Consider the following 24,686-nt stretch of genomic DNA (forward strand, 5'->3'; position numbering starts at 1 on the left):
ATGGCTCCCACTCACAAGTTGTTTGGAGCCCTGCCTCTGGACATGGTATCAGACACTGATGACTTTACATAGCCAACCTGTCATCATCATCTCCCTTGCACAACTTTCTGTCACCCTCGTGCCTGCGTTGAGCATTGGCATTAGATGCTGCCCTGCAGTTCATCACATCAGTTGGCACTCGTGATGAGACATAACAAATGTCACCAGACACTAAAAGGAATAAAGACTCCGAGCTTGTATGTCAACCAACTAGGCATGATCTGGCAGAGAGTACCCAAATGGAGTGCCGAAGTATTTGGTATCACAAACAATCCAAGAGAGGGCTGTGAATGGTTCAGGGCAAACTGTAATCAAGGAGTGCAGTTAAGAAGATAAGTACCAAGAACTGGCCTTCTGTTGATGAGATCGAGCAGGGTTATTGAAAGGAGGGCGATCAGATAGGTTTGGAATCTTGGAATGGCCCATTTTCTCGGAAGGTCTGCTTTAAGAGGAAGACCCATGAGCTGGGCTCCTCTCCAGGTCCAGGAATGACACATTTCAGAGACTGCCATGTGTACCTCTGTTTTAAAAAAATGATAGAAGCTGTAGGTTTTGGGACTGCCTATGTGTTTATCCATGGAGTAAAGTGGTACAAGCAGAGGGGTGACAGAAGCATAGGCAGGACCCTTTAAGGAAGAGAAAAAGCAAGATTTCTCTGTACAACTAAAGTCAGTTAACCCTTGCATTTAGGATAAAGTTAAAAATCCTCTCTGGGGTCTTTTGGAGTATACTCCGGCTCAGCAGACAAGCTCTGGTTGCAAATGTCATCTCTGAAGGGCACACCCGTGACGCACCCAGGCTTGTCATGGCCATGCCCCCTTTTTGATTGCAAGAAAAATGTGGGGCCAAGTTATAAAATAGTGTGCAGGTTGGAAAAATGATTTAATTTTCAATTTAGTGATGAAAATGTGTCATCCCATGCTTTTTTGAACTCTAGTCACCGTTTTCCTCTCCACCGCCTCCCTCGGGAGCACATTCCTATCGAGAGAGGTGGTGGAATTCAAAACGGCATGGGATAAATGCAGAGGATCCCTATATGGGAAGAGGAAGGCAAAATGAAGAGCATAGGGGAGGGGGAGGTTCAGCTCCAGCCCCCTTTCTGGACAGACTGGATGGGTCCTGCTGGTCGTTATCTGGCTTCATTTACCACGTTATTGTGTAGAAAGCTACTCTGACTCCAGGGCACAGCTTTCTCATGCAAACAGTAAAACTCATTTTTATTCCTGCTGTTGTAAACTGTGTTAAAAAAGCCATACTAGTGGGTGCTGCTGCGATAATCGCTCTGACGTCCGTAGGGAATTAATAGAGCGTTTGCTGCGCGGCTTTGTAAAAGAAGACCTAGGCGCTGTCAGAAAAAAAAAACCCCAACGCACACGCCACTACACTTATATACTGCTCTTTGCTTCACTTCAAGTAAATATCTCCCTTCCTCTCAGGATGTGAATGGAATTGACTTACACACTGACAGGAAGGGAAATCTAAAAAAAAAACACCTCAACTCTCATCCCTTACATTACCTAGTGGTGGAGTGGGCCCTGGACACTCCTGATCCTATTAAAAAAAATCCCTGGTGGTCCATAGGATGCCTAGACTCCTGACTTCCATGTCCCAGGGATCTCCCTGGTGGCCAAGAGGGCGGAGAATGGGACTTTATGCTGCCTTTTTGTGGCTGTAGCATTTCAAGGTGGTGGGCACTGGAGGATTGGGTGGCTTTCCTCGGGTCACAGGGTGTGGTGCTGGGATTTGATCTCACATAGTGGGACCTTTTACCTTACACGTGGTGGAAGTGGTGCAGAGATGCTGTGTTACCGTGGTGACCCTTGGCAGTGCCCAAAATACGTCTCCTATTAGAATGGCCTCACCTGCACATCTGCATCTGGCAGAAGAGGGGTACCCAGGGCCTTGCATGCCAGCTTGCTCATCATTTCTTCCCCTGCAATTCAAACAGGCGATTTCGATTTGATTCACATGAGAAGAAGAGGGTTGAAACCACCAGACACAGGAACTGCTTCAGAGATGCCAAGTTACCCAGTTCCAAGATGGAGAGTTTTTGACCAGTCCTGGTTTTGCACTTACATCCCAAAGCATTGTGGGATTTGTAATGTCTGATCGTGCCCAGTGAAATCAGCACTGCAGGTCCCATAATGCACCAGGATGGGGTGGTCAGAAATCCAAGACTATCCTAACATCGCCAGCCTGGAACTGGGTAACATGGGCATCTCTGCTGCTTTCCGGATTTCTATTCTAGAGAATGGTAAAATATATTTTTTTGTGAAGTGAAATCATAGATTGCTTCCCTCCCCCTCCAAAAAAAGTGATGCCACTGCACTATAGTCACCCAAAAATGATGTTCTAATAGAAACCATAGAATTTGGATTTCCAATATGAAAATAGTTTCTTCCTGAGATACCAAAAATGTATTTTACACAACAAGAAATGTTTGATTTTATTTTGAGATTAAAATATGGTAAAATGTAAAAATAAACTACAGTCAAATGACTTCCACAGTGAGTTTCAGTCGGTCTTAAATCTTGCGCACATGTTTGACAAAATTACTATAAAACATTACTTTGAATGAGATTCAATAATTTCCAGTGATGTTCAATCAATCCAATTACTTAATCAGGCAGCTTAGAAATATCTGGCCATGGAGCTTAGCCCTTTCTTCCAAGGGTAGCGTATTTACCAGTTAGTCAAACATCCTAATGGATGAATTGATTTAGCTCTTATTTTGTGGAATCTGTCCTAGAATGAGGTATAGGTGGAATACAAATATTGGCATAACATAACATCCTGTGTTAGGGAAATTTCACACCTCTATAGACATGGTAAAATTTAGGACAGCTACACCACTCTTTTCATACTTGTCTCGTGGGCAGAAGGTTCTACTAATACACTTCAGCGAGGGTTGGATATAGATTTTTGGTGACCATAAACACCTTCTTCATGGGTGGTACCTCTATGACTGGAAGGAGAGCAGGGAGACAGTTCCTTGGGTGCTGTCACAGTCCAGATTCTCCACTATCTCAATAGCCCTCCTCTGATACCCCCTTCCCACCCCATGACCTTGTTCCAGAGTCTTCTCTCCATGCCTCCTCTGATTGGTCCAGTATTGTTCAATTAGCACCCACAGAGCTGGCTCCAGAGGTGTTGCATAATATTAGACTCAACAATTTTGAATATATTTGCTATTCATGGCGGAGATGTTTTCTTTGTGTTGCATGGTTTTCCTGCCTTACATGAGTAGTTCCATTTTTGTGTTCATGGTCAAGTTAATATTGAAAAATATGTGGACCAATATTTAAGCTCCGTGGTCAATATTCTATTTTTTTTTTTTAAAGAAATGCTGACTATGGTATTTAAATGCTTTACATGTGGAGGGGCATTTTTGAAAGGACATCCAACTCAGAAGAGAAACCACCACTTCATAACGTCCAAAATGGACATCTCTATCACGTGTATTTTCCAACAGGAAATATGGCATGATTTCCTGTTCAAAAATACATGAGATGGACATTGGTGTGCTGAGGACATCCAGCACGAACAGCCATTTTACAAACTGGAACATATATGAAAGGCAAAAAAGCAGGGAAAAGGATTTATTTTAAAAAATTCCTATATATCGCAAATCTACAAATCTAAGTAGTTTAAAACATACACAGAATAGATATAACATTAAAACGTACTACTCTTTAAGATATACAGTATTCAAAAACCTGAACAATGTCTAAAATTTCTGTTTTGATTCATAAAAATGCCTGAGGAAACAGATGTGCTTTTAAAAGTTTTCTAAGTGAACTCAATGACTCAAATTTTCTCAATTCCTTTGGAAGGAAGTTCCATAACTGAGGTCCCACGACCATAAAGTTCAAGTCCCTATACATCTTCAATCTAATTTGCTTAAAAGCTAGAACATCAAGTAATGCCTGATTACTTAAACGAAGGGGACATCCTGGCACATGAACCTTCAGGGTTGCAGCCAGACTAAGTGGTGGTGGTTCATAAAGCATTTTACAAATTAGTGTTAGAGGTGGTGGAAACAGAGACTGTGTCTGAATTCAAGAGGACCTGGGATAGGCACGTGGGATCTCTCGGAGAGAGAAAGAGATCATGGGTACTGCAGATGGGCAGCTCTATGACCTCACAATGCAGGTGTAAAGAGCCTTAGCCTATAGGAAGAGGAGATGCAAATGTGAAGAGCCTTAGCCAATAGGGAGAGGAGGAGATAGTGGATGCTGCAGATGGACAGACTGGATGGGCCATTTGGCCTTTATCTGCCATCAAGTGTATAACGAAGGTGTTCAGTAGCCACTGGATTACAAATCCACAGGCAGAAGAGCATAAGAATTGCCGCTGCTGGGTCAGACCAGTGGTCCATTGTGCCCAGGAGTCCGCTCTCATTGCAGCCTTTTGGTCAAAGTCCAGCGCCCTAACTGAGACTACTAGCCTTACCTGCGTACGTTCTAGTTCAGCAGGAACTTGACTAACTTTGTCTTGAATCCCTGGAGGGTGTTTTCCCCTATAACAGCCTCCGGAAGAGTGTTCCAGTTTTCTACCACTCTCTGGGTGAAGAAGAACTTCCTTACGCTTGTACGGAATCTATCCCCTTTCAACTTTAGAGAGTGCCCTCTCGTTCTCTCTACCTTGGAGAGGGTGAACAACCTGTCCTTATATACTAAGTCTATTCCCTTTAGTATTTTGAATGTTTCGATCATGTCCCCTCTCAATCTCCTCTGCTCGAGGGAGAAGAGGCCCAGTTTCTCTAATCTTTCGCTGTACGGCAACTCCTCCAGCCCCTTAACCATTTTAGTCGCTCTTCTCTAGACCCTTTCGAGTAGTACCGTGTCTTTCTTCATGTACGGTGACCAGTGCTGGACGCAGTACTCCAGGTGAGGGCGCACCATGCCCCGGTACAGTGGCATAATAACCTTTTCCGATCTGTTCGTGATCTCCTTCTAACTTTGTTGTATGTCATCTCTTCCGTTTTTGTGAATATTGTATACAAGAACCAATTTAGCTGATTCTCCCAGATTAGAAAAAGAGTTTTTGAGCATTGTTTGGCTTCTTTCACCTTTGGGGTTTTAAAAATGTGTTTATTTTTAACTTACAGACATGCCGGCCCCTCCCTCAGTCACTTCCGTTAGTTGCGCTCGTGTGCATCCATCTTTTCTATTTTTGTATAAAAAATAATAAACACAGTGTTAACTGAAAAATGTCAAACCAGTAGCTCTGTTTATTTAACGAGTTATCAAAAGATTGAATGAGACTTTTGAAATATGCTTCAAGGAAAGGGGCTTGATTTATCAAGGTCTTTTCCTATAGATTGATTTATTGGGAAGGATTAACTGCCAAAGCTTTATAAAGCAGGTCCAGTTCAACATAAAACACACCATTTTGTTAACTTCATAACAATAGTGAAATGAGCAAATATAAATAGAATGAATGAGGTAAATTCAAAATCAGCAAACTGAACTGACATGAAACAGTTTCAAAAATATGTACCACCAAAATTCAAATAAGGCACATAGAATAAATGTCAACATAATACAAAGCACTGGACAACAACATATTTAAGAGATGGTCCCTTCTCAGTAGACCTTACAATCTATTACTGCCTTATATGAAGCCACGTTGGCTCATAGAATTCCTATGAGCGTTGAAACTTTTACCATTGCGGCTGGCGATAAAAAACACTAATGCAGCTTCTTAAAAGGGGGGTTGAGACAACAGGACACGTAGGGGCTTAGGGAGTTTCTTGGGTGCTTAGGGTGAGGGGTTATGAGTTAAATGCATTCTCGAAAAGGTGGGCTTTTACTCCGGATTTGAAGAGTTCCAGGGATGGAGCTTGACATACTGACTCAGGCAGTTTGTTCCAGGCGTAAGGTGCAGCAAGAGAGAACGGGCGCAGTCTGGCAGTAGAAGAGAAGGGTACATGAACAGAGTTGCCGGGGAGGAGTGTAGGGAGAGACGAGAGGAGAGAGATTGAGGAGCTAAAGAGTGAATCCACTTGAAGGTCAATAAGAGTTTGAACCGTATGTGGGAGTGGATGGGAAGCCAGTGAAGTGATTTGAGGAGAAGGGTGATGGGAGCATAGCGACTCTGGCGGAATAGAAGTCGTGCAGCAGCAATCTGAACGAATTGAAGGAGAGAGATGGTTACGCAGGAGGCCAGCGAGAAGCAGGTTGCAAGTCTAAGCGAGAGGCTTTTGGTGGGGGGCTCCGAGAGGAAAGGTCGGATTTTGGTGATGTTATAGAGAAAGAAGCACAAGCTCCACAGAATCAGAAGGCCGACAAAAACACCGTGGAGAAGGCGATGTTCAAGATGCAGGCTTTATTGCAGGGGTGTCCAATGTCGGTCCTCGAGGGCCGCAATCCAGTGGGGTTTTCAGGATTTCCCCAATGAATATGCATGAGATCTATGTGCATGCACTGCTTTCAATGCATATTCGTTGGGGAAATCCTGAAAACCCGACTGGATTGCGGCCCTCGAGGACCGACATTGGACACCCCTGCTTTATTGAAAGTACAGTCAGATAATCCACATGACCCAAGTTTCATTATTAATATTGAATGGGTTCTTTTATGGACATATGTTTTAACATAGGATTTAGTTCCCCACTTTTGGTTTTCTTATTACTATTATCTTCATGCACATAGGTTTACTCTCATATTTCTGTCCATTTTATAACAATTTAACCATTTTTAGGTGTTAGTATTTCATCCACGTCCTTTTTGCATTAGGACCTTCAGGGTATGTATCTAACTAACTTACAAAGGCTCTCTCTTCTTCTTCTTTCTTCGTTTATCTTGGCCACCTTTAGGCATGTTTTAGCCATCACGCCATTTGCCATGGATGGGCATCTTCTGACATCCAATCACATCATTTCACACTTTTCAAATGCAACTTTCACACTTTTTAAATGCGAAGTTCACAGCATCTATTTGTCACCTCGAAATATTCTCCAACCCTTGCACATTCACAGTATTTAGAGTTTTTATTATAAAAAACACGTTTTCCACACCAGTCACTCCTCACTTGTTATTTAAAATCCACATTCTCACACATTAAATCACAATTTACTGCACGATTTTTTGCAAATAAACCATATATCACTTTAGGATACATTCCATTATCATTTATAGGACCCCTGAGGAAGACAGTGTTGTCGAAACACAGACCGTGTTGGGTCCATAGTTCCCAACAACTTGGGTCCTACGTAGGTATCTTGTCATGTGGATTATCTGACTGCACTTTCAATAAAACCTGCATCTTGAACATTACCTTCTCCACAGAGAAAGAAGCAACAGGTTTTGCTGGTCTGTTAGATTTTGCAAACTCTACATTCCTCAGGAATCCATATGTCTTCTGTGTAATCCTGTTCAAAGAATACTAGTTTCAAGTTTATTATACCATTTTAATGCCAAAGCAGTTTACAATATAAAACTAACAAACAAAAATGATTAAAAACAAGGGAAGAGGACATATATGTGTGAATTTGAATTGTCACGACATGGCACAAGAGGAAAAAAAGGGGAGGGTTTACAATTTATAAAATAAAAAATTGAAAAGGTAAAGGGAAGAACGATATGGAGAAGGGGAAGACTTAGGTGATCCAGTTAACCAAATCTCAAAAGCATCGTTAAAGAGAGAGGTTTTAAGGTTAGTTTTAAAATGATTAACGTTAGTTTCCAGTCTTAATGCTAAGGGAAGGGCATTCCATAGAGTGGGAGCATTACAAAATAAATAGTTTTGCAAGTTGTGTCATAAAATAACTGACAAACAGATGGAACCATAAGAAGATGTGGCTGAGATGATTGTAAAGTACGCGAGGTTTCGTACGGGATCAGGAGTCTGTCAGTAAATGAAGGAGAGTGATTGACCTGAACGTTGAACACAAGAAACATAATTTTAAATGTGATTCTGTGGGAGATGGACAACCAGTGGTCCCTTTTCAAAAGAGGTGTGACATGGTCAAACTTCTTTGCATTGAAGATAATTTTTACGGCAGTATTTTGAATAATTTGTAATTTCCTAGTCTCTTTTGGGGGGGTTCCATAGTAAAGGGAATTACAGTAGTCTAGGGTAGAGATGACCAAGTAATGAATGAGGATATTAAGATATTCTAGAATTGCCGCAAGGGACCATATCATCTTGAGTTTAAAGAAACATTTTCGAATTACGGAACTAATTTGTGCTTTGAAAGAAAGTGGATTATCAAGAATCACACCTATGAGTTTAATATCTGATACTAACTGAATTGGAGTGGAAGAGATGCATAATGGGGAAGAAAGGCTTTCGTTCTCTTTAGTCGGGAAAAGCATGGCCTTTGATTTACTGATATTGAGGGACAGTAGATTATTGCAAAGCCAATTACTGAGAACAGGTGGAGGGGCATAATCCAAAAAAGGGTCTAAGTCCCCTTTTGGCCTAAGTCCTTAAACGTTCAACGCAGAAGCAGGGAAAGTGTCCATAACCAAAACAAACGTCCTTGTTTTGATTATGGCCTTCCTCTGCCTAAACGCCCAAACACCACTACGTCTAAAAGTACACCCACACCACGTCTACACTTTTCGGCCATAATGAAACAAAAAAATGCCTAAGCCACAAACGTCCAACAGAAGGGCTTTTAGGCGAAGGAGGAGCCAGTCCTTCGCCTAAAAGCTGGATTCTGTAACCGGTGTCTGTCAAAAACAACACCGGTTACAGAATCCCCCCCCCCCCCCCACAACCATCCAGGCAGGAGGGTGCCCAAGCCCTCCTGCCATGTCAAACCGTGACCCCCCCTCCCGACAACATCGGGGCAAGAGGGTGCCCAAGCCCTCTTGCCCCGGCCAATCGCGGCACCCCCGATGATATCAGGGCAAGAGGGAGCCCAAGCCCTCTTGCCCCGCCGATTAACATCGGGCCGGGAGAGAGCCCAAGCTCTCCTGGCCCCAGCGACCCCCCCCCCCGGGACTGGCTTGGGCCAGGAGGGAGCCCAAAGCTCTCCTGGCCCCGCCGACCACCACCCCCTTGCGACTGGCTTGGCCCCGGCGACCCCCCCCCCCGCCGCTACATGATAGGGCATCTCTCCTGCCGCGGGTTGTGGCAGTTCTGGTAGAGGAGTGATGGCATCGCGGTAGGGGAGATGAGGCATCTCTCCTGCCACGATGCTTGTGGTGGGTAGGTTCCCGGGCCGCTGAACTGATGGCACCAGCGGCCATCAGCTCAGCGGCCCCTTTTTCGGCACTTAGATCTGGTTTGACTATGTCTAAGTCAAAAAGGTCTAAGTGCCGACTAGGCAACCTGTTAATGTTTTGGTTATACCTGTTGTACGCCTAGGTTTAGGTCGGCCCACCTCCCGCCCACTGCCCGCCCTTTCCCCTCCTCTAAACACACCTCTTTTCTCTCTGTGCGTCTAGAGGCAGGGGAAAGGCCTAAGCTGTTTTTAGATACGTCTAAAAACCAGCTTTGGTTATGGGTATTTGGACGATCAGGCTTTTTGATCATCCAAGTAGCCATTTAGGACACTTTTTAGACTTTTTTAAAAAAAATTATTATTATTACCCCCTTAGTTTTTGGTTGATTTTGTGAATTTTGGAAGGATTGGTTGATAGAACTGGATGATTAAGCTGAATATCATCCGTATATGCGAACATTGTAAATCCAATAGACTGTGTGATAGTCAGAAAAGGGGCAAGAAAGAGATTAAACAGCATAGGTGAGAGAATGGAACAATGGAGGATACCTGAACCCTGGATATAAGGTCAGATGAGGAAGTAGAGAGACAAACCTGATAACGCTTATCCGAAAAATATGAAGCAAGCCATTCAAGAGCTGTTCCTGAGATCCCTAAGGATTTGAGACGGCTGAGTAGAATTGCGTGGTTGATTGTATCGAATGCCGCAGTTGTCGAGAGGAATCAAAAGGACTGATTTTCTTTGGTCTAATAGTTGTGACTAGTCCGAGGAGTAAAAGCTCTGTGGAATGGTAAGGCCTGAAACCCGTTTCATTAGGATGTAATGCGTTAGTTTGTTCTATAAATGGTGTCAATTGTTTGAAAACGATCTTCTCAGTTAATTTTGCAAGAAATGGGATGTTGGAGCAATCACCAGGGTCATCCAAAGGTAGCTTCATGATTGGCCTAATGGCCATTTTCCATTGCTTTGGCATAGTGCCATTGGAAAGGCTGTTCCATTTGGATGAAGGGACCAAAGATAGAAAAATATTTTTTAATTAGAAAAGGTGGCAGACTATCAGAACGGTTACCTGAATTATTAATAGTCTGAATTGGTTTTTGAATTTCAGACAAAGAAGGGACTTTGAATATGGAAAAGGTGCTGATGGGAATAGAGACGGGCTTAACTGAAGAGTTAACGGAGGGAGGATTGATTGCAGAAAATAGGGTATTACGTATTGAAGTAATTTTATGTGCAAAGTGATCTGTTAAATCTTGGGCTGGAGGGGTTTCTGGTTTGTGGGGAACATCCCCTTTTTCCTTGTGTTTCTTCAGGTCTTTTTATATGTAATGTACATATTTGACTTTTAATAAATACCATTGTGTTACATCGACACTGCAACAGCAGCAAATTTCTTTGGTCATCTTTGGACACTAAATTTAAACCAGCTTGTGTCATATTTTACAAACTAATTTTATTTTTAGAGAAGCAATGGCTTGTTTTGTTACTTGTCAAGCCTGATCAATTATAATAAGCAGTGTTAAGAGAACATTTTTACCAATCCGTTGACTGAGCACAGTGACTGACCATGATTTACAAATGTTGCTCCACGAATAAGAGCAAGGCCTTTGCAACTATGCAGAAGGCAGAAATTCAGACAAGAGAAAGAAGATCACACGTCTCAAATGAAATATTTTGTCAAACGTCAAAGCACAGCTGTATATTACTGGTAAGAGTTCCATTTCATTAATCTGATGTTCTCCTTTTCTGAGCTACGGCAGAGGGAGTTTTAGTCTGAGAGATTTACAGGCCTGATGTGGACATGTCTTTCTGAAGTTTTTTGGTTGGATGGATGGGCAATGAGAAGGGCTCATAATAATAAAAAAAAACCATCTAAAAAGTGGCCTAAATGGGTACTTGGACGATCAAAAAGCCTGATCATCCAAGTACCCATAATCAAAGCTGGTTTTAGACGTATCTAAAACCAACTTAGGCCTTTCCCCTGCCTCCAAACGCATAGAGCCAAAAAAGGGTGTTTTTAGAGGAGGGGAAAGGGCGGGTGTGGGCAGGAGGTGGGCCGACCTAGACCAGGTATAACCAAAACTTTAGGAACTTAATGAGCGTCGGAAGCAGCGCGGGCCATTCAGCGCAGCTCTCTGCGCTAAAAAACGCTAGCGCAGTTTCATAGAAGAGGGGGGTACAGGTCATGTGACCCTAACCACCTATCAAAAATGATTAGATTGAATCTAGGGGAATGTGGGCCCCCCTGCTGTTGGGTCCTGGGCACTGCCCTATAGTCCCAGTCTGCCCCTGAATTATGGGCATAAAATGATGGTAAAATAAAGCCATTAAGGGGCACCATTTTGGAGATGGCATCAGCAGGGCAGGGAACGACTTGCAATTGCTCTAGCCCAAATACCACTGGACCACCAAGTACAGGCTCACTAAGATGGTGGGGAAGGGGGCCTTTGAGGAATGGGAGGATGTGATTGGAGGAAGGGGGCTCTTGATATGTCTGCTCATTGAAATAGTAATTGTGAAAATAGTGAGCAGACATATCGGCAGCCTCGTCAAACTTTCGATTATCCCTGCAGTACGACTAAGTCTAAGTTGACCCACATCCCTCCAAAAACAATCCTTTCAGCTCTGGGTGCATAGAGGGGTTCAGAGACCTAAAAAGTCTCTGGATACGTCTAAAAACCCATTTCGATGATCGGCACTTGGATGACCTGCCCTTTAGATGGTCCAAGTGCCAATTCGGGTGGTGTTTCAGATGTATTTTTGTTTTGATTAGGAGCCCCATATTATACACAGGTACTTATTGTGTACTGGATCAGTGGAGAGTTAAGTGACTCGACCAGAGTCACGTTATCGTATGTTTTATAAGAAGTGTAAATGACAACTATTTGGAAGCCACCAGAGTTCTGCTTTTGTTGTTTGCAACTTTTCAACTTTTTCTGAATATTTTTAGTAATTTTATGTATGAAGTAGGAATGATGTTATGAATTAATCATTTTTTTCTCTGGTTATTTTGGCATTTTAATTTAAAGTGTTGTTCAATTTTATTTAAATGTATTAACAATATTCTAAGTTATTATATGTTATGAAGTTTTAAGGCATAATTTGGTGCTTTTATTTGCCATTGCCATTCAATTCACAAGAAGAGAGGGTGATTCATGAATGTATGAAATAAAAGTGGGAGGAAGGGACGACCTCACTGTTCCTCTGGGAGAGGGTCTTCTAGGGAAGGGCAATCATTCTGCCTAGGGGAGACATAAGAACATAAGAACATAAGAACATAAGCAATGCCTCTGCTGGGTCAGACCTGAGGTCCATCGCGCCCAGCAGTCCGCTCACGCGGGCGGTCCCAACAGGTCCAGGACCTGTGTAGTAAACCTCTATCTAATACCCTTCTATCCCCTTTTCCAGCAGGAAATTGTCCAATCCTTTCTTAAACCCCCGATACTGTTCCCTGCCCTATAACGTCCCTCTGGAAGCGCGTTCCCAGGTGTCGACCACACGTTGGTAAAGATAAGAACTCTCTAGCATTCGTTTTGAATCTGTCCCCTTTCAACTTTTCCGAATGCCCTCTTGTTTTTTTATTTTCTGAAAGTTTGAAGAATCTGTCCCCTCTCTACTCTCTCTATGCCTTTCATAATCTTGTAAGTCTCTATCATATCCCCCTCTAAGTCTCCTCTTCTCCAGGGACGGTCTCTATGTTTTTCTGGGGAAGAAGGTGTTTGCTGGGCTCCTCTAGGAGAAAGAGCTTCAGAAAGCTGTGGCTGGAAGGCCCTGTTTACTCATAGACTTCTCTGTGTGTTTTTGCAGTGGGAAACAGAAAGGATATCCAGTCTGCGAGAGGACCACTTGGTTAATTTGGGAGACAGGCCCCTGGCCCCATTGTTTCTGCCTATAAATAGCGTCAGCTGCTGAGAGAGGAAGTTCTGTATATATTAAGTACAGGTCGCTTTTCCTCTTGGGAAGCTTTGTGGAGACTTTTTTAAAGAGGAAAGTCTGACCGAGAGATTAAAGCAGGCGGATTGAGAGAAACTGCAAAAGATGTAGAGCATCGGCTTTATAAGACATGACCCTTACAACTATTATTTATTTATCCCCTAGCGTGGCTTTGTAAAGGAGGGGATTATTTTAGAAATTTTTATTCCGCTTATCAACTAGGCAGATTACAACTTCCACATATAAGAATGACATACATAAAGGCCCAGATTCTGTAAACTGCATCCCAATTGTAGGAGGGGCCTTAGGCGCCTGGGCCAATCGGGCCTTAGGCCCCTCCAGGGGTAGGCCCACCTCATTCCAACAGAGGCGGGCCTGCCGGCCGGATGGTGGAAAGACACGGCCATCTTTAAAGGTTAGTGGGGGAGGGGATTCTGGCAGGAGGGATTGAGTCCTTCCTGCCAGTGATCTTCAGAGGGGGTGTTCCGGGCAGAAGAGATTCGTCATCCCTCCTGCTGCATTCGTTCAGGGCGGGTGGGGGGTGTTCCAGGCAGGAGGGATTGAGCATCAGGGCAGGTGGGGGCACAGGCGGCTGCAGGGAGATCCCGTGCCGTGATAAGTGTAGTGGCCACGTCTACAATAACCCGATTCTCTAACCGATATGTGTAACATGGACATTGGTTACAGAATCGGGTTTATTTTAGGTGGCCTTAGGCCTGATAATTAGGCCGAATCCAGGCCATACTGTAGAAATTCTACCATCAAACCCTCATTTCAAGTTTTGTCTTTGTAAGAAACTACCAAAATCTCCACCGAAATTCTTTGACAAACGGATGAGTTTTCAAGAGTTTTTTTTTTTTAAGATTTAAAGTCAGAACATGACCTTAATGAGCCCATTCATTGCATTTGACAACCTTGGACCAGCCACTGAGCTCACTGCCCAGTATTAGTGACTAGGGGCAAGATTCTCAAAACTTTGACGCCGTCGCCAAACTGTTTCCGGCGGTTTAGCCTGCACGCATTTTAGCAATGGATTATCAAAACGGTTTATCTCTGCCTTTAGCGAGGTTTCTAGCAGTCTCCGACAATGGCATGCAAATGGGCTATTTGACACTGAAATGAGCCTTCCGGTGGATTCTTAAAAATCGCTGAGGCATTTTCAAAGAGCAGCGTCGGCTTTTGGCGACCAAAAAGCAGCGACTGGTCCGGGGGCGCCGTTACAGTGCCAGCGCTTGTGTTTTGACTCTGGCTAATGACAAATAAAATGTGTATCTATATATTTTATAAGTGGAGGGGTGTAAAATCACGCTTCGCGCTTGTTAAAAGCCGTCACTGAGAAAACTGCAATACCAACGGCTCACGCTGGATTATCGGGTTTTGCGACCAACCGCTACAGCCACGTGTGTCGCACGCACATGATGTAAGCCTATTCCGTGCTCAAACAACGCTCGTGCTGATTGCGTTACATTGCTTTCCCGGGACATGCGCACATTCACGCCTCTTTCCTTGCATATTCTGACACCAGCGACTTGACGCCTGTAAATTTAGTGAACATAAGAACATAAGAAACGCCTTCACCGAATCAGACCTTTTGGTCCATCCAGACTGGTGACCCGCACACGCGGAGGCTAAGCCAGGTGTTCCCCGATGAAGACCTGTTTACCTGTATCCATCAATGTGATTTGCAAGAAGGTGTGCATCCAACTTGCCCTTGAATCCCCGAATGGTGGTCTCTGTCACAACCTCCTCCGGGAGAGCATTCCAAGCGTCCACCACTCGCTGCGTGAAACAGAACTTCCTGGTATTTGTCCTGAGCCTGTCGCCTCTCAACTTCAGTCCATGACCTCTTGTCTGATTCACATTTGACAACGTGAATAATGATGCTTCTCGCTCTATTTTGTCAAATCCTTTTATTATTTTATAAGTCTCTATCATATCCCCTCGCAGTCTCCTCTTTTCGAGGGTGAACAAACCCAGTTTTCCGAGGCGTTCTTTGTAGCTCAAATTTTCCATACCTTTTACTAGCTTCGTAGCTCGCCTCTGCACCCTCTCCAGCAGGGTCACATCCTTCTTTAGGTAGGGAGACCAGTGTTGGACACAGTATTCCAAGTGTGGTCTGACCATTGCTCTGTAAAGCGGCATTATGACATCCGCCGATCTACTCCTGATTCCCTTCTTTATCATGCCCAACATCCTGTTTGCCTTCTTCGCCGCCAATGCGCACTGCGCCGACGGCTTCAGGGTCCTGTCAATCAGTATCCCCAGATCCCTTTCTTGTTGGCTCTTGCCCAATGGCACACCTAACATTTTATATTCATGTTCCTTGTTTTTCCTTCCCAGGTGCATCACTTTGCATTTCTCTATATTAAACTTCATCTGCCACTTTTCCGCCCATTTCTCTAGCTGGTTCAAATGTCTTTGGAGCTCTTCGATGTCCATTAGTGACCCAACTGTCCGACATAGTTTCGTGTCATCTGCAAACTTGATTATATTACTTGTTGTTTCCTCTTCCAGGTCATTAATGAAGATATTGAACAAAACGGGCTTCCCTGCTGTCCGTCGACATCATTTGCATACGAGATTTGGGGAGAACATCTTGCTTGTTAAAATTCGCTGTCAAAACGGCTGCGTTAGCTTTTTAAAGCACTCACTCATATTCACACACACACACTCACTCTCACACACACTTTCACTCACTCACTCTCACACACACACAATCACTCATATACACTCACTCACACACATATTCACACACATTCACTCACTCTCACACACACAGTCACACACATACTCTCACTCACAAATACACTCTCTCACACTCTCACTCACACATACACACTCAATCATACTCACACACATAGTCATTCACAGTCACTCACATATACTCACAGTAGAGGTCTGCACGGGAACGGGGATCGCGGGGATCCCGCGGGTCCCGCGGGGATCCCGCGGGTTCCCCCCCTGGCCCACGGGACTCCCACGGGGACGCCCCCTGGCCCACGGGACTCCCACGGGGATGCCCCCCTGACCCACGGGACTCCCACGGGGACGCCCCCTTGCCCACGGGACTCCCACGGGGATGAAAACAACCTACCTAAATTCTGGCGATGCAAGTCTGGCGTCGCGTCGGGAAATAGCCATGTTGAGCAGTGAGCTCAGCACGTACACAGATGAAAGCCTTGCTTGCTGATTGGTCCGGCGGCCCCGCCCCACCGTGCCGCCGGACCAATCAGCAAGCAAGGCTTTCATCTGTGTACGTGCTGAGCTCACTGCTCAGCATGGCTATTTCCCGACGCGGGCATTAGGCTGTTTTTTGTCATTTCGGGTGGGGGATGGCAGCGGCAGCAGCAGCCTGAAAAAGAAATCATCCTGGCCGGGTTCGGTGTCATGCTCCGGAGCTTCTACAGCCTTCCTATCTCCCTCTCCCTTCTACCTGCGGCTCTCTTCGGCAACAACGATCGACACAAGCTTCTGGCGTCGGGGCCTACCCTCTGCGAGTCCCGCTTGTTTCAACTTCCTTTTTCCACAAAGGCGGGACTCGTAGAGGGAAGGCCTCGATGTCGGCAGCTTGTCTTGATCACCGCTGCTGACGAGTTGCTTAAGAGAGCCGCGGAGCAGGGGGGTGTTGCCAGGTGCAGGTAGAAGGGAGAGGGCCAGATGCAGGACTCGTGGGTGAGGGAGGAGAAGAGAGAGGGGAGAGAAACAAAAGGAAATATTTCATACTGGGCTGGGCCGGAGGGGAGAGAGGGTGGAAAGATTCTGGCTACAGGGTGCATTAACAAAGGAAAAAGGGGGGAAAGCGGAAAATGGAGATAGTGACACAAAGAAGAGAAAGGGTAAGCAGGACCTTCTGAATAAGGATAGAGATACAGAGGGGACATGAAGAGGAGGTGAAATAGAGACATAGAAGTAATGCTGAAAAAGTGTGTGTGGGGGGGGGAGATAAAGACATTGAAAGGGCAAATGGTGAATATGGGGTAAAGACAAGGACAGAGACAAATGAAGATTCTGAAAAAGTGGTGAGATAGGGATATAGGTGAGATGGACACAAAGAAGGGTGATGCTGGAAAATAGGTGGAATGGTAATTCTGACAGACACAGAAGGGAAATGCTGGATCAAGGAGAGATGGGGCTCAGGCTGGATGGAATGAGGAGAAATGCCTTGTTGGCCCGGAACTTCCTCTCCTACGTCAGAATTGACGTCAGGGAGCGGAATGCTGGTCAGCGCGACGCTTCTGCAGGGAAAGCTTGGGACAGCGGTGGCTTGGGGACTATTCCCCGATGGCGGTGGCAGCAAACCGAGTGGCTTGGGGGAGGGCACGGAGAAAGAAAGAAAGGGGGCAGACAGAGAGACAGAAAGAAGGGGGAACAGGGAGACAGAAAGAAAAAGTTGGGGGAGAGAATGAGGTCTGGAGGAGAGGAAACATACAGGAGGCTGAAAGAAAGGAAGAAAGATTGGATGCACAGTCAGAAGAAGAAAGTGCAACCAGAGACTCATGAAATCACCAAACAGCAAAGGTAGGAAAAATGATTTTATTTTCAACTTAGTGATCAAAATGTGTCTGTTTTGAGAATTTATATCTGCTGTCTATATTTTGCACTATGGCTCCCTTTTACTAAACCGCAATATTGTTTTTTAGCGCAGGGAGCCTATGAGCATTGAGAGCAGCGCGAGGCATTCAGCGTAACTCCCTGTGCTAAAACCTACTATTGTGGTTTAGTAAAAAGGGAGGGGGTGTATTTGTCTATTTTTGTATTTTGTTACCGAGGTGACATTGCATAGAGTCATCTGCCTTGGGAAATGTATATGGCAGATATCTTTGTTTTGTGTTCAAAAGAAAAGGAAATGCATTTCTGGTTTTATTTCTACAGTGTTGAAGTACTTGTTGGCCCTTGCTGTGACTGGTGGGGATCCCCAAGCACCGCCAGCAGAGGACCTCCTCTAGAGATGGTCAGAACTCCCCTCCACCAAGCGCAGCAGTCGCTGGCAGCATCCATGAGCCACTGAGGTGCCAGCATCTGTGACTCAGGGACGCTACTGCTGCCTGCCAAGCTTGGCAAAAGGGACCCCAGGCCAACTGCAAAGGAAGTCCTCAGCTGACAGTTTGTGGGTTCTCATCAGCTGAGTATTTATATTTTATATTTACATTAGAGGTTCTGGTAGAAACCCATTTACAAAGTATGTATTCTTCCCAATTAATATTTCCAAATTAATAGTCTCTTTGCTTATTTGTAAATGGGTCTCTACCAGAGCCTTTAATTCAGTAGCATAATTAAATAAAATAACTATTTCTGAAGTTTATAGGGAAGGATGGTGACGGAGGGGATTCCTCGCGGGGACGGGTGGGGACGGAGGGGATTCCTCGCGGGGACGGGTGGGGACGGAGGGGATTCCTCGCGGGGACGGGTGGGGACGGAGGGATTCCTCACGGGGACGGGTGGGGGACGGAGGGATTCCTCACGGGGACGGGTGGGGATGGGTGGGATTTTGGCGGGGACGGGTGGGGACGGGTGGGATTTCTGTCCCCGCGCAACTCTCTAACTCACAGTCAATAAACTTTAATATTTAAGAACATGAAGTCTTGCACCAGCTCTACCATCTACCTTGCAATTAATGCACAGTATCAACTTTTTCTCTGCATTAACTTTTTAAAACCAGTAGGAGGAAATATTTTTTCACTCAGAGAATAGTTAAGCTCTGGAATGTGTTGCCAGAAGATGTGGTAAGAGCGGATAGTGTAGCTGGTTTTAAGAAAGGTTTGGACAAGTTCCTGGAGGAAAAGTCCATAGTCTGTTATTGAGAAAGACATGGGGGAAGCCACTGCTTGCCCTGGATCGGTAGCATGGGATGTTGCTACTCTTTGGGTTGTGGCCAGGTACTAGAGACCTGGATTGGCCACCGTGAGAACGGCTACTGGGCTTGATGGACCATTGGTCTGACCCATTAAGGCGATTCTTATGTTCTTAACTGAACAGCAGATTTCCCCCAAAAAAATTGTGCAACACTCACAGAAGTTCTGCAGTTGCCATGGGTTCATTTTGGGAACTGCTACACAGTAATTTCACTTCAGTAAATAGGCCCCTGACATTTCCGTGCTCACGAGTGCAGTCGGCAGGGCAGGGCAGGACATTCACATTACTGTGCAGCAAAAAAACACACCTCTTGTTTCGACAAATACTCTGGGCCCAGATCTCTCAGGTTTATTCAGCAGAAAGGGAAAATCACTTTTATCAAGCTGCGTTAGGGTTTTTTTTATTGCCGACCGTTGCAGTAAAAGCTCCGACGCTCATAGTGGACTGATTTGGGCCTTCTCTGGAGAAGAAAGCGGAGAGAAATGGACAGATACCACGTCACACCGAAGCCTGTTTCCTTGGGCTGATTTTCTAAATGAATAGAGTTAGGTCAGGGCCTGCCCCATCGCCACCTTCCACTCTAACTCCATTCAGGAAAAGGAAGCAATTTGCTGTAATTCACGAAGGCTCCCAAACTGGCAGGAAACCAGCACTGCTTATAATGATTTTTTCCCCTGCAAATTTCTTCCTGCTCTTCTAGGCTGCCAGATCGACTGAAAAGAAGGCCAGCTTTAAGTGGAAGCAACATGCTGTGGCACTTGCCAAAGTGCCCAAATACTGGGGCTTCCCCTGCTGTTCTCCCATTTCCCAGAAACCCTCCCACTCCCTGTCCTCTGCCTTACATTTAGGTCATCGCAGAAATTGTAGTGACGCTGCTTTGCCAAGGCCTTGAATCCCCCCAGTGAAGCAGGAACAGGGCCCACAAATGAAACCTTGGCCTCTGGGAAACCAGGCCTTAGTCTAGCGTCCCCTGGGAGCCTCTCCTCAGAGACGCTGGAAGGACCCACGTCAGCACTAGAGCTTTTGAAGTGGGGCTTGGAATTTCTCCTTATTGTAGTCTGTTTATTTCTATTATGGCTAATTTGCAGCTTTTGCTTTATTTTTTATTTTTTCTACAACACACACACACTGCGTTTGTGACCTCAACAGTCCTACATTTATTTCTGAATCACACCATGGGCTTGGTTAAATCTTGTTCGTACAATGTTCCTGTTTGCCTGTTTTAATTAGATTGTAAGCTCTACTGAACAGGGACTGGCTGTCTAATGTTTAATGAACAGCTCTGCATACGTCTATAGAAATGAGAAGTGCTGGTAGTAGTTTTCCAAGCAATGAAATTCTTAATGAAAACAGATAGAAGCATGTGGATGGGAGGGGAATACTGGGCTGTAAGAGCAGTTGTGGTAGCTGACCTTGCCACTAGATACGAAGTTATTCAGAGTAGTGAAGACACAGGGGGATTGCAAAGATCTGTAACGTGACATAATCAACCTCGAGGAATGGGCATCGACCTGGCAGATGAGGTTCAACGTGGATAAGTGTAAAGTGATGCATGTCGGTAACAAAAATCTCATGCACGCATACAGGATGTCCGGGACGGTACTTGGCGAGACCTCCCAGGAAAAGGACTTGGGAGTTCTGATCGACAAGTCGATGAACCGTCTGCACAATGCGTGGCGGCGGTGAAAAGAGCGAACAGAATGCTAGGAATGATTAAGAAGGAGATCACGAACAGATCGGAGAGGGTTGTCATGCCACTGTACCGAGCCATGGTGTGCCCTCACCTGGAGTACTGCGTCCAGCACTGGTCGCCGTACGTGAAGAAGGACACGGAATTACTCAAAAGAGTCCAGAAAAGAGCGACTAAGATGGTTAAGAGGCTGGAGGAGCTGCCGTACAGCAAAAGATTAGAGAAACTGGGCCTCTTCTCTCTTGAACAGAGGAGTTTGAGAGGAGACATGATCGAAACATTCAAGATAATGAAGGGAATAGACTTAGTAGATAAAGACAGGTTGTTCACCCTCTCCAAGGTAGAGAGAACAAGAGGGCACTCTCTAAAGTTGAAAGGGGATAGATTCCGTACAAACGTAAGGAAGTTCTTCTTCACCCAGAGAGTGGTGGAAAATTGGAACGCTCTCCCGGAGGCTGTCGTAGGGGAAAACACCCTCCAGGGATTCAAGACAAAGTTGGACAAGTTCCTACTGAACAAGGACATATGCAGGTAGGGCTAGTCTCTGTTAGGGCACTGGTCTTTGACCAGAGGGCTGCCGCAAGAGCGGACTGCTGGGCATGATGGACCACTGGTCTGACCCAGCAGCAGCAATTCTTATGTTCTTCTGCCTGTGGATTTGTAATCCAGTGGCTACTGAACACCTTCGCTATACACTTCTCCCTCCGAATTCGCGGGTATAGTACCCGCAAATTCGGTTATTCACAATTTTTTGCCCCTAGTTTTAAAACGCTGAATCACTGCATCCTGGACCTTCCCAGACCATGCCTGGTGGTCTAGCGGTGACACGGGGCAGGAGCGATCTTCCTACGCTCCAGCCCCGTGCAAAGCCATCAACAAAAATGGATGCCGTGAGTTCCCGTGGTCTCGCGAGACTACAACGGGAACTCAAGGCAGCCATTTTTGATGACAGGAGTGTAGGAAGATCGTGCCTGCTCCACGTCACCGCTAGACCACCAGGTAAGGTCTGAGGAGGTCTGGGACGCTGGAGGGAGGCAGGGGTGGGTCAGAGTTGGCTCTCAAAGTTATCCTCAATTTTTCCGTATTTGCGGGCCAGCTCTGCCCCTAACCCTCGCAGAGTCGGAGGGAGAAGTGTATAAGAATTGTATTCTCTTTCTTTCACTTTTATCGTTATGTGATACCAAGATCAACAAAAATTGTTCAGAGTGGTTTACAAAAGCAGATACATAATGTCCAACGTCTTTCCCCCAATCTTTTTGGGTTTATAAATCTCTTGCATCGATTTGAAAAGATTTAATTTAAAAAAAGAGAGCGAGAAGTGATGTGTGGAAGTTGAAACTTTCTTAATAAAAGAATCCAATAACCATTCCCTGAACAGAGCTGTAATAATCAGTTCCAGAACATTTCAGAGTGTTGACGACGAAACCAATTTGGGAGTTAGGTACAGTAAATGATATTCTTTTGCAAAGCCATGTAGCAGTGCTGCTCTGGTAAACGCCCCAAAGCCCATTCAATTCGCTACCGTGTCTTTGTAAAAGGAGCCCTAAATTTGTGATTTACAACGAACTGGTCACGAAACCAAATATTGCAGATTTGTCATGATTGCCATTAATATTACTAAATGAAAAGAAAACAATTAACATATTCCAAATGAATGTATTTCAGTTGCACTAAAATTAATGATCAAACACTAGAAAGATAATTCTAATTTATCCATTTGCAGTTGGTTATTAATATACGAGTAAATATGAAAGCAGAATTGTTAGCAAACTGTCTCCCAATTTGTCAGTGCAATTGAAAGCGGCAAAAGCTTGATAAAAATCTTTCTAAAATGTTAACTGATTAATTGCAGACTTTTCTCCTGCCGCCGCGTATAGCTTATTTTGGGGGGGATACTTTTTCCTATTGTTGTGATAACAGTTTCTTCTTCTTAAATTATGACATGAAGTCTCAATAAAATATGTGGAAAAGGAAGGGGCAGATCTCTGCTTCCAAAGAAAGAGGAAATCCATAACCTCTCCCAAGTCATTCTCTATATACCTTGCCTAACTAAATCAAAAGCCAAGTATAGGTCAAGCAATACTAATAGGACATCTTTACTTTTATTCTGGTATCTGGAGAGATAAGAAGTGGTTACATGGCTTTCTGCTTGTGTAGAGACCCTACGATTCTGTTCCCTTAAGGCAATGTTCTTCAATGCAAGACCCAGGGCCAGTGGCGGCCACCAGAGACCTTGTGTGTGTCTCTCTCTCTTTACCCAGGCTCAGGACAGAAAAGGAAAAGTAGATAGGGGCAAAAGCACACGCTCGAAGGTCAAGGCAGTTCTCAAGAGAATGCATTTGGGAATAGTCCTCAATGAAGGCTGAAGGTGGGATGTAGGGATGGATGTCGATAGTGTTGTCGCACTCCTCCCCCAGCTCATTAGTGGCCCCAGCTTAAAAACTGATGAAGACCACAGCCTTAAGGAAAAGCAGAGACCTCTAGTGGCTTTAGCAGGTTATTTGAGTGCTGAGCTTAGAATATTTCCCGTTTCTGAAGCAGGGTCAGTTTCTCCCTCTGGTGATTGACAGTGGAAGGAGGAGACATCTCTTGGAGGGAAAACTGTATTCTCTTTCTTCTTTCACTTGTATCTTTTTGCAACAAGCACATACATAATGTCCAATGTCTTTCCCCCCATATATACACAATCTAGGGGGCTTTCCCTCAACTTTGGTGCTTGCTTTCCAGCATAGTATGGAGAACCCCCAACTGGCCCTCTGCCTTTACGAGAACCCCTACCACAGTGCACCTAATCCTGCCCTGCAGTGCCCCCTGCTGTTACAATACGGAGCCGCCGCCTGTAGTTTTGCCAGTGCATCTATTCCAGGACAGAGACACAGATGCACACAGATCTGCCAGTGCTGTCCTCCCATTGCCCCTGAAATCTGACAGCGATGCTTACTGCAATCTCCACTAAATCTTCTAGGGCGTAGATAGATTTTCTAATATTACAGAGAAAACATGTCATGTTTTGCTGGCTTTAAATATATTGTGTTGTTTGACAAATAAGTTATAATGGGCTTGTTGACCACATGAATGTTGTAGCTATGTGTGTATATTTTAAAATCAGTTAATTGTTAAAATTGTAGTGTATGTAAACTTAAACAGAGAGAACTGCATCTCACACAAGTCTGACTTCTTTCCACTCCATCTTGGATGATAAGGCTGTATATGGTGACCCATCAAATGTGCCGACAATTGTGCCCCGACATTTGCATGCGCAATGAATGGGAGGTGACCCGACAGGATACTATGTTGCCTTTTTGAGGGTTACAAAGTAACCCTCTTTTTTTGAGGGGGGACCCTTTTAGTGGATAGCTGGAAGGCCCTGATTTGCTCAGACTCCTCAGGCCCCGCCCCTGAGGCACCTCAAGCCCCTCCCAAGGGACGGGGCCTGAGCAAATCAGGGCCTTCCAGATATCCTTCACAGGCTGCAATTGTCGTGCGTGCACGTGTCTGTGCGCGCAATTGCAGGGGCGCATTTGTCAGAGCGTAATTGCCATCTGCGGATTTGTCGGTGTCCCCTCTTTCACTAAGCCACGGTAAAGGTTTCTCCTGCGGCTCAAAGCACGAAATGTTCCGACGCTCATAGGAATTCTAGGAGCGTTGGAGCATTTAGCATTCCATGGTAGAAACCTCTACCACGGCTTAGTAAAAAAAAAGAGGGGGGAGGGTTAATGCCGTATATAGAAAAGCATTTCTTTGTGATTCTATCGTCTGCCTGTACCAAGGTGTCTAAAGAGAAAGACAGACTGAACTCAGGTGAAAACCCTCCTTTTCTCCTTGCAGGTAAAAAGAAAGTGACCTTGTTCGACAGCCAGGCTCCCATTTGTCCCATCTGCCAGGTGCTCCTTCGCCCAGGAGAGCTGCAGGAACACATGCAACAGGAGATGGAGAAACTTACCCAGCTCAACCTCTGGTAGGTGCAGACGTGATGTGGGTCCAGTGGGACT

General features: G+C 45.0%; 1 protein-coding gene across 1 annotated transcript in view; it reads left to right on the top strand.

Annotated features, from left to right (window-relative positions):
• RNF220 (ring finger protein 220) overlaps positions 1 to 24,686 on the top strand; it is a 586,572-nt gene that overhangs the window by 279,240 nt on the left and 282,646 nt on the right. The window contains exon 3 of the mRNA XM_033915741.1: positions 24,523 to 24,652. Coding sequence (XP_033771632.1) covers positions 24,523 to 24,652 — 130 coding nt within the window. The remainder of the gene's footprint in view (positions 1 to 24,522; positions 24,653 to 24,686) is intronic.

This window comes from Geotrypetes seraphini, chromosome 12 (assembly GCF_902459505.1).
Source record: "Geotrypetes seraphini chromosome 12, aGeoSer1.1, whole genome shotgun sequence".
Lineage (NCBI taxonomy): Eukaryota > Metazoa > Chordata > Amphibia > Gymnophiona > Dermophiidae > Geotrypetes > Geotrypetes seraphini.